Raw genomic sequence first — 10,797 nt, 5'->3', positions numbered from 1 at the left:
AGGAACACTGGGTCTACCAAGGGTTATTGATCCCATGCCTCGTCACACACAATGACCGTATTTATTCATTCATCCCATTGCAAGTGACTTCTACCATTAAGCCACATTGTGCTCTGCTTATGAGAAAGAGTTCATGTTGTAGACAGCTTAAACAATCTTTCTGATGATACTGCTAAAGCAATACATGTAGAACATGTCCCGTACGAGACCCAACAAATTTTCATATATTCGAGTTCCAAGGACCATATCTCCAATTATTTTTGCAGCAGATATCCTTTCTTTGCAGCTAAAATTCACAGGGACTAGAAGATTAAAATGTCACATGTGAAATCAGTTTAAACACCGGAACAATGTGCCTTCTATTTCCAACATAAAACAAAATCTAAGAAAAATAACAATGAAGTTGTTGCAGCTTGTTTATTTAAACAATATGAAAATGCTTTCCTAACAAAACGCTATAAAATACTGGCACTTCATAAACATTTCTTGAAAGAAAAAAACTGAAGTCATACTTTTAAATCAATGGACTGCCATACAACAGGTGGGTGTTAAGCATGTAAAGGCTTCTACAAAATAAATTTAGAGTCGAATTTTACGAAGCCTGTTTTTCTTAAACGCTTGTTTAATCATCGTAAATGTATGTAGTTACATGTGTGCAAGACATAAACAGGCTTTATAAATTCAGCCCTTCGTGTTTATTTAATGACATACTCCATACATTTTTCACTTATGGTTGCCACAAAGATAAAATGAGAGAGGAAACCTGCTGATGCCACTCCATGGGCTTTTTCCTTTTTGATTAGCAGCAAGGAAAGAAAGAAATGTTTTATTTAACGACGCACTCAACACATTTTATTTACGGTTATATGGCGTCAGACATGGTTAAGGACCACACAGATTTTTAAGAGGAAACCCGCTGTCGCCACTACATGGGCTACTCTTTCCGATTAGCAGCAAGGGATCTTTTATTTGCGCTTCCCACAGGCAGGATAGCACAAACCATGGCCTTTGTTGAACCAGTTATGGATCACTGGTCGGTGCAAGTGGTTTACACCTACCCATTGAGCCTTGCGGAGCACTCGCTCAGTGTTTGGAGTCGGTATCTGGATTAAAAATCCCATGCCTCGACTGGGATCCAAACCCAGTACCTACCAGCCTGTAGACCTAGCAGCAAGGAATCATTTAATATGCACTATCCCATAGACCAGATAGTACACCAGTGGTGAAGCATTGACTGGAACGAGAAATTGCCCAATGAACCCACTGACAGATTGATCCTAGATCGATTGTACATCAGATGAGTACTTTACCACTGGTCTATGTCCCAACCCAAGGCTGTTACAGAAGGATGTGGAATAGATATGTGGTGATTATTGTTGGGAATCAGGTAAAATTTCTGATCATTACTTTGCAGCAATTGTGGATCAAGTAATAAAATAAACTGAATTTTGTTTTTTTTTATCACAAAAATGTTTGAGATGTAGTACAGGTTACAGCTCTACAGTCCGAAGGTACAATAGTCCAACAGATCAATGGTCCGAACCGATTTTCTATATTACTGCATGAAAATATCAATCTTGGAGTAAAAATGCAAACTGAATTTAACAGTTAATTTACAGCACCAAGAATCTTGTATGTAAAAGAAAAGTAACTCTGTATTGCATGGTTGTAATTGATTATGGAACTGAAACTCTATTTCTTTACATGGATCAAGCAAGCAATGTTTAATGAATGCGATTACCATAATAGGAACATCATTAATTGAAATTAACAAACCACATTACTACTTTTTGACTGAATATTAATTAAGCTTGTCATTTTACACATTTTTGTTTTAATTCTATAAAAAAGAAAATCAGTATTTATTTGTTATACCGTATACGCAAAAATGTTCGCGAATAAAATATACCGTGAAAATCGCGAACACGTTGACAGCACCGCGAATTTAATTACGCGCAAAGTTATTTCCGATTTGATATAATTTTGATGGATACAAAAAAAACAAGAAGTCAGAGGTGCCTGTTAAATTTATACCGAATTTCATATGCACTTTGTCTTTACCACCAAATTATCCACAAGGTCACGTGGTTCTGTAAACCTGCATGGTCACATGAATTTGTTCGAAATGATACACAGTTGGGTGTAAGTCTGTTGTTACATAATCTCAGTTTTGTTTGTTTTCTTTGTAACCGTGAATGGAAGTTTGTGGGTACCATCAATAATTAAAAGTTATTTCTTCTGATATCTGCGTTTTTCAATTTTCTGTATCCCATGTGCGTGTTCCATCGATAACATGTCTACATACATACAACACTGACATCTCGCTGACAGCATGGTAATATGTCCAAGTGTGTGCATGAAATCGTCATTGAAAAGAGTTTGGCAAATGAAATATGGCCATTATGGGTAATTTTGATTTTATTATCGGGGGACACAGTCGTGAAAATAATTCCTCGCGAAAATGTAAAATGAGAGCCCGATCGCGAATTATTTTAGCCGCGAAAATATTTGCGTATACGGTAATACAAATTAAATCGTAATAGGTCTTTTTTAATAAATTAATAATTAAATAAATAAAAATAGTTAAATTATGGATATAAGTATCCAAATATTGTGAAACAAAAACAAATGAAGGATTTTTAACCAAAACAATATCCACAGATTTTCAAATTTTGGAGTATACGGATGTTAGCACAATAGTTTCCATCAAAATACGATCTCTGCCAACTGAACATGATCTTAAAACTGTGCTTCGTGTGATATACATGTACACTACGTCATGTTGCAGCAAATCGCATTGTTATCAAAATAACAAAAATGGATATATCACATTTTCGAAATAACTCTTCAAACGTTTTTGTGTAAATGTTTGTAACAAATGGGTTTTAAATTTAGTGACAACTGCACACAACTACCTGTATTATCAAGTGAAGAAATAACAAGTGAAAAGTAACAACACAAACTTTTGATATTGAGTGCTGTACATATTGAAACGTAACAAAATAAATAATATGCAATACTGTTAATTTATACCACTTTATACTACATAAAGAATAAATACATTTAAAACAGTTATAAACTGATGTAGCCATTAGCTATAGCAATATGCAAAATATCTTAATTATTTTTTAAAGTGATTCTACTACAATTTGTGTTTTTCTGCAGAGATGCATATATTATTTTGATGGCAATACATAAATCAAAATATAATTGATGTCTGAACATGCAATTAATTCTTAAACAACCCTAACAACTGCCAAAGAACACTGATAATTTAAGGAAAAGTTGAATCTGTCTACATCAAAAAGACACGATATTGGGAGAAAATATTTTTCTTGTAAAGTTTCAAACTACAAGTTACAAAACTATTTAATTGTTTTATACAAAATGGGAATGTACATGAATCTAAAATATGTTGTAGACAATAAATATATTTGAGTATATATCTACATGACATGTACACATCAGTTTCTTCACGTCTATATAAAGGCAAAATACATGTACTAGATGTAACGAGGGAAACATCCAAGGCCTGTCTTACAACCGTACATTCAGTTGGTAGTAATTGAAGAAATCTGTGATAAACATAAAATTATGCAGCAATAACTCCTTTTTTCTCAATCTTCAATCATGTAAATTGTGCCACACTTACATGCATGTTGTTTTCCCATTGACAAAAGTGTGCAGTGAATTTATATAACCACACTTTTAAACCCCAATCCCCTTACTGAGCCAAATTGCCTTACTGTATCATGCAATGTCACTTAGAGGCATAGTATACATCAGATGTAAATAAAAACATCGAAAGTGTGCAATAACCATGCTTACTACTCATTTATACCTCTGTAGACACACAACAAGGCACCATATTTTGTATGGATAATTATACATAAATTCTGACACAATTCATAGCTACATTAGCTTTTATTCAGTTTAGAATTTACACAGATCTTTTCATACTGAAATTGAAGGAATGCAATTACCGACACTCGCCAAATTCACCAATTGCAAATTTTAGGAACAATTGGCAAATTTCATTTTAATTTGGCGAAAACAAATTTATGCAATAATTGATATTTGCTGGAAAATAACTGAGTTTTGCATTTTGGGACATAATTTGGCAAAATGTTTTGCACACCCAGAGCTAGCCCTGAGTGCTATCAACAAATTTCCTGATGAAATGCTTTTTGATAAGAATAGTTCTACAATTCTATAAAATGAATTTTCTTTAAAATAAAATAATGAAATGCGAGTGTGAAGACACTCATCCCTTCCCTTTTTAGAGGGAGTATGTAGTGAGCACAAGTCACCTTTCGTGAAAATGTGTTTGAAATTTACTTCAGGAAAATTTGCTGTGATGTTTTTATTTTTTATTATTGTTTATTGCATCATGACGTTGGGCATATTAAACAGTATTAATGCATGCAATAGTAGTGAGGTTATTGTGGAGGTTTACCGTACACTCACTAGTATGTACTATGAGGTTTACCGTACACTCACAGGATAGGTGAGGTTATTGTGGAGGTTTTATACTCACTAGTATGTACAATGCAACAGGAAGGAAATGTTTTATTTAACGACGCACTCAACACATTTTATTTACGGTTATATGACGTCAGACAATGCAACAGAGTGCAAAACTGCACACATATGAAATGGTGAATCTGGTAAATAATGCACACAACAAAACTGAAAGTCAAATTCATTTCACACCGCTGATAATGCTGTAACTAGTCGTAAAGCCGACAGGGCGACTAGCTGGAGAAAACGTAGTAGGCCTACATGGGTTTCAAGCTCATGAGAAATGAAAATTTACATGATACATTTATGGGGAATGCAAAACAAAACCAGGAAACCCATTTAGTTTTTATGTAACCCATCAGGACCAGGTAAATTATGCCCTATATTTAATATGCAAATGAAAAAAGTGATAGGCAAAACTAGGCTTGCATGAGCGATACACAAACAAAACTATCATTCTTGTAATTTTTAGAAGCCAGGTTTCAAATCTATCCGTTAAATAAATACAGTCTAACTTTGTTATCTTGACCTGCATTAATCTCAAGAACCCGTGATATTTCAAAGTCAAGTAGTTGTTCAATGGCATAATTTTATATTTATCTCGAACCAGCAACATCAAGGTAACAAAGTTGACTGTATTTACTTGTGTTGTATGAAGGTACCACAACTATTTCACACATCAACAATAAGCTTGCAAGGATATGTGGTTCAGTATTGGATGTTTTCAAATATGGCCATAAGCTAACAGTTACAGCATCCAGCATCTACAACACAAATCAGTTCCCCTTTGTTACTCTTTGGATTTATCACTATGACGATATTCTTCTTCGAAACATCTTGCGATGAGCAAAAACATTATTTGTCCGTCAACTGAGCTTCAAACAGATCCAACAGTCTCTTTATTTCTTTTCTGGAACATGGTTAAGGAAAAAAGATTAAATATTGTAAAAATTCAATATGATTTTCTCACCCTTTATGACAAAACAAGCATTCTGAGAGTACTGCCAAAGCAATACATATCCCCTACCAGACCCTACAAATTGTATTTCCTAAGTTCAAGGGCCATAACTCTGTCAAAAATGGAAATCAAACTTGATCTGTAACGGAACATGATAAAGTTAAACACAAAAGTTCATCTGAATATCTTGAAGCATTGGGGAAAAAACAAGTCCGGAAAACAAACTTATGTCTCTCCCAAGTTCAACATAACTGTCAGAAATGAAAAAATCATTGTAAAAGTCAAACTGTTACACACAAATTAGCTGTAGGTTAAAATGTGCTGAGATTTTGTTAAAAACAAATATTTCTTTACTTTCCTTTCAATTCTACAGCTAATGAAAAATCAAATGATAACCACAGAGCTACAAGCCACGTATAACATATTATATAACATATTTAAAAAATAAATGATGTTTGTGAAGGATACATCTGATGTGCTATGTGGTACACAGGCTTCATATTGTGACTCAGTTCTTCACACTTCGCCATCAGAGCATACATCGACTGAAAAAACCCAACCCACGAACATGTCACAAAATAGCATGTACATGTAATTTACCTGAAATTCTTGATAAAAAACAAAACAATACAGATTTGCTTTCAGCTTTCTTACTTCCTCATTCCATGGGGCAGGATTTAGCTCAGCTGGTTGAGTGCTCGCATGAGGTGCTTGCATCGCAGGATCGAACCACCTAGGTGGATCCATTAAGCTGACTGGGGTTTTTCTCATTCCAACCAGTGCACCACAACTGGACAAAAGCCACGGTATGTGCTTTCCTGTCTGTGGGACAGTGCATCTAAAAGATCCCTTGCTGCATTAGGAAAAATGTAGTGGGTTTCCTCTGATTACTAAGAGTCAGAATTACTAAATGTTTGACATCCAATAGCCGATGATTTATTAATCAATGTGCTCCAGTTGTGTCGTTAAACAAAACAAACAAAAATTATCTAATTCTGAGTTAGGCCAAAATCTAGAAATAGGAATATTACCTAAGAGGGACGAAAAATTTAGCTGCATGACCAACATTAAAATGATTTTTACTTAAGTGCATTTTCTCATATGTTAATACTCAAATCACTGTTGTGTCAAATAAAACAATCTAAAATATGATTTTACCTTAATACTACTATCTACAGAGTCACAAGTGATATCCACAGACCTCTGATAGGCATCAAGACATCCAACTGAAATGGCAGACATCTGAAAACACAAATTAGCATGGCCATTAATTTATTTAGACATATAAAGGAATTTACTTCAAAGACAGCAGTACACTAAATAAACGAGACATTTATGAAAAGTATTCTTTCAACCAATCCTACAACTTAACCATTTTTATTTGAGCTTCACATATGACAACATATAGGGAATAACTGGTTACTGTCTTAAGATATCAGCTTTATCCTGCAAAGGTTAGAATGGCAAATGCAGCGAGGCTCTGCAGAGCTGCATTCGACCTGAGCAGGATAAAGCCGATATCTTAAGACACTAACCAGTTATTTCTTTTATCCTGCAATCATACAAGAATAGTTGGAAAATCATTATTTATTCCATTTTTTGTGTATGCAAATCGAGTATCGTCAACCTAGCAAGGCTTTTTCCGGATGACGTCATACAAGATACATGACGTCATTCTTTGTAAGACGCTAGCTACATTCTGTCACATTCAAAAAGCATTTCTAAATTCCAATTCATAAACAAATATACAAGTTTTATACTGTTATCGCAAAACTGAAATTTATTTGCATTTACTGTACTAAACAAATGATTTAAAAAGTATGTTTATTGTAAATGTAGTCTGAAATACTCGAGTCTAATCGGGCTTATGTCATGTGACCTATATTTTTTATCTAGTCATCACATCTTGACAATGAATACAGTGATTGCTGGATAAAAAGATTAATGTCACTAGTTATTTGGATTTTTCTAAATTTTAAGACCACTAATATTTTATTACAAAATTTACTACAGTATATCTCATAAGTCGTGGCAATGAAAATAAAGATAAATTTTCAAGAATTCACCTTGTGCAAACTCCCTCTCAGATTGCCCATCATCAGGTCAATGCTGTCGGCCACGAGTCGAGCCTGGTTTTCCAGGTCAATGATGGCCAGAGGGTCAATGGGAGGAATATCGTCCGGACTCTGCTGGTACAGACTACTGGGGGACCGCGACATGCCCGACGCCGTGGACGTCGCCATCGATGTGGATGTCGAGCTGGAGAAGCTGTGGATGCTGCGCAGACTGGACCTTCTGCTGCTCACACTGCTTCCTGTAAAGGAAAGGAAAGGAATGTTTAACGACACATCAGCCCATTGTAAACTACATGTATGGAAACATGATTATTGCTCAAAATAACAGGATACCCAATGTCTCCACTTCTATTGCTACCAAAAAGTACACAGTTTTCGCCAGCAAAAGCTAATAATCACTCCCACACAGCCCACCACACAATCACATGTAAAGGTTTAGGAACGTAAATTGATCACATTGCAATCAAAATTTAAAAAAAAATAATTTCGCCTAGCACAATTTCAGAAGAGTGATCTTCAGTTCGCCATGATTTCGCTCATGGCAAAGACATTGTACCTCCTACCCTAAAATCTCTTGAGAACATAGAAAAGTTTAAAATAACTGTTCATGTAGTTATAGAAAAACACCAGATTGACGTGAATGTACTGCTTGCAAACCAACAATAAAGCCAACTGGACACAGATGGCCTAGTAACCTGAAAAACAATTCTCGACTGCTTTTGATGTCTGATATATTGTTCAGAACTGACTGTTATTTCTTGTAGCTTCATTGGGGTATGAACCAATAAAAAGTATGCACAAACTGTGTGAATCAACATCATCCGATACGACATTCCCCGATGACGTCATTTTTATGTTCATTAAGAAGTGAACAAACTTGTGTTGCTGTGGCTGGAACAATGGGATGGTGTTAAATTGTAATATCAGGGAACGTTTTGTTTTTAAAATCTTGATTAGCAACATTTCTAGTCAATTGAAAATTGTTAAACAACTACTGTTTAATGTTTCAAAATTGTGTAGCGATCTCTGAAACTTGTGTAGCAAATCGTGACACTGAACAAAATGTTCCCTGAATATGTTATGGAAATTTTAATTATTTTTCCACTATACCTGTGAGTGATATCGGACTACTGTGTCTGATCTTGTCCTCCAAGTCGCTGGCCACGAACTCTATGAGGTCACCTTTACGCATGATCATACCCTTGGGTAAACTCTTTGACAGGAAGTCCTCCGAGTTGAATGCATCCGCCTGGTGTCTCGACGCCTGTATTTCGATTGTATCACTTTGTATCCATTCCTTTCTCACAGTCTGTTTCTTGTCCTTGACCTTTACTAGATCATCACTTTTACTGCGGTTTCTGTTGTGGGACTGAACAGAGTTCACCAATGAAAGACTGACAGGTCGCACACATGCAGCTCCAACCATAGCACTGTTAGGGTCACTTTCAAAGTTATCGTCCGTGCTACCAAACTGATCCTGTCCTATATTTCCAGAACGAGAATCACATTTACCAGGAGCTGAACAATCACTACCTACCACAGGTTTCTTTAATGTATCACAGCTTTTCTGTTCATTGGTTAATTGTATTTGATGAACAAGCGAATCGCTAAGCTCTTCATCATGCAAGTCTTCATTCGAGCTCACTTCTTCCAGAGTTTCTATCGAGTCAGAGTGAGTATCGTATGCATCTTTATCAACAACATCTGGTAAACAATTCTCAGTGTGAGTTGCACATTTCGACTCATTCATTAAGCGAGCTAAAACATTAATGTCATTAGTTGGAGTCTCATCTGACTTGCAAAAGCTATCACCTAGTTGCGCGACAGTGCATTTTGAATTGTCAGATTCCTGCGATACACATATTTTAGACTGCGGCTGTGATTTATCAATTCCATTCTCCAGTATTATTTGTTGGACATCTGAGCTGTCGGTTCTGGATGACTGATCTCTTTTAACTACTGGTATCTCGCATCTATTTACTTGTTCAGGAACAAGAATGTGCTTCTCGTGATTTACATCCATTGTTTTTAATCTACTGTAAAATTAAAAAAAACAATCTGTTAAGAGTTACAATATTAGAGATACATGCATCCAAACTCACTAAAAAAAACATCTTTAAATTTTCCATAAGCAAAACAAACATGATCACATCTTTAACAGGATGCAAATTTAGAAAGATTCTGTGTTTCCGTGAATCCCAGATTTTAGGTTGGAATCGTAAGACAAGTAAGTTATGAGATGGAATCCAAAAATATCAGTATGAATCATAAGCATTATTATCATACGTTTAATGTTACATGAATGAACTTTAAAACAATAAAACTAGACTTTTAAAAATTGTATTTTAGACACCAATTACAATCCTTTGGTTTAAAAATTCACATTTTGATTTTAATTTTTAACACAAAGAGCAGTTTATCTCTATTCTCACAAATAAAACAGAATATGGCTAAAAACAAAACATCCAAAGGAAGGACTTTCCTATGGCACTATCACTAACTAACCCTATGATAAGTATTTATAACGTTCTTTATACGTGACAGTGCCAAAGGAAAGTCCTACCCAGAAGAATTATTGTACAGTACACCAAGATTACTATTATTAGTATGACAGTGGAAGTGGCAGTGCAGGCTTGGGGTGGGGGATTTGGGGGGGGGGAATAATCATTAATGTAAATTAAAAAATACAGATCAGCTCTACACTTCCAGTTTATAGAAAGATATAATCATAATGACACTTTAAGTTTAAGCACAAATAGATAAAGAGTAAATGTAAAAATATTTGCATGTTACCAACAAATTGTTAACTAATGTGCGCAACCATTTCCGTAGGACATCGATACCCATGAACACAAACAGTATCACAAGATGTCAAAATGTCACTTCCTGAATACAATCCGGATGTGCTGATCCCAAAGAAATAGTGAACAGAACTACGAACAACCCGACAATCACCAACATGTCTGACTGAAATTTATATTTGAGTGTGCATAATAAAAACAGAAAAGTTTGAAATAATGCGATAATAAAAACAAATATTAAAAATGCTACTAGTGTAATACATCAACTATTAAATAAAACAAGCATTATATCTAGTTGTAGTAATTTACGATATGTTTAATGTTGCATATAGGCCTGGTGTAACGATCGTGTAAATTTGTTTCGCTTATTTTGATGAATGGACACATGTGGGTTGTTTTCTTTTTCCAAACCTGTATTTGATGCATATTAATTCGTTGTTAC

The 10,797-nt window shown here is 35.0% G+C and overlaps 1 protein-coding gene across 1 annotated transcript; it reads right to left on the bottom strand.

Annotated features, from left to right (window-relative positions):
• Positions 1 to 4,518: 4,518 nt before the first annotated feature.
• LOC121390273 lies at positions 4,519 to 10,430 on the bottom strand. Its single transcript, XM_041522058.1, has 6 exons — positions 10,348 to 10,430; positions 8,665 to 9,590; positions 7,546 to 7,793; positions 6,638 to 6,721; positions 5,948 to 6,024; positions 4,519 to 5,431 (listed from the first exon to the last, which is right to left on the bottom strand). The coding sequence occupies exons 2-6, from the start codon at positions 9,575 to 9,577 to the stop codon at positions 5,377 to 5,379; spliced, it is 1,377 nt and encodes a 458-aa protein (XP_041377992.1). The 5' UTR covers positions 9,578 to 9,590; positions 10,348 to 10,430; the 3' UTR covers positions 4,519 to 5,376.
• Positions 10,431 to 10,797: the final 367 nt, after the last annotated feature.

This window comes from Gigantopelta aegis, chromosome 3 (genome assembly GCF_016097555.1).
Source record: "Gigantopelta aegis isolate Gae_Host chromosome 3, Gae_host_genome, whole genome shotgun sequence".
In the NCBI taxonomy this organism is placed as follows: domain Eukaryota; kingdom Metazoa; phylum Mollusca; class Gastropoda; order Neomphalida; family Peltospiridae; genus Gigantopelta; species Gigantopelta aegis.
The sequence above is the reverse complement of the archived record's forward strand: the minus strand, read 5'-3'. Positions and strand labels throughout refer to the sequence as shown.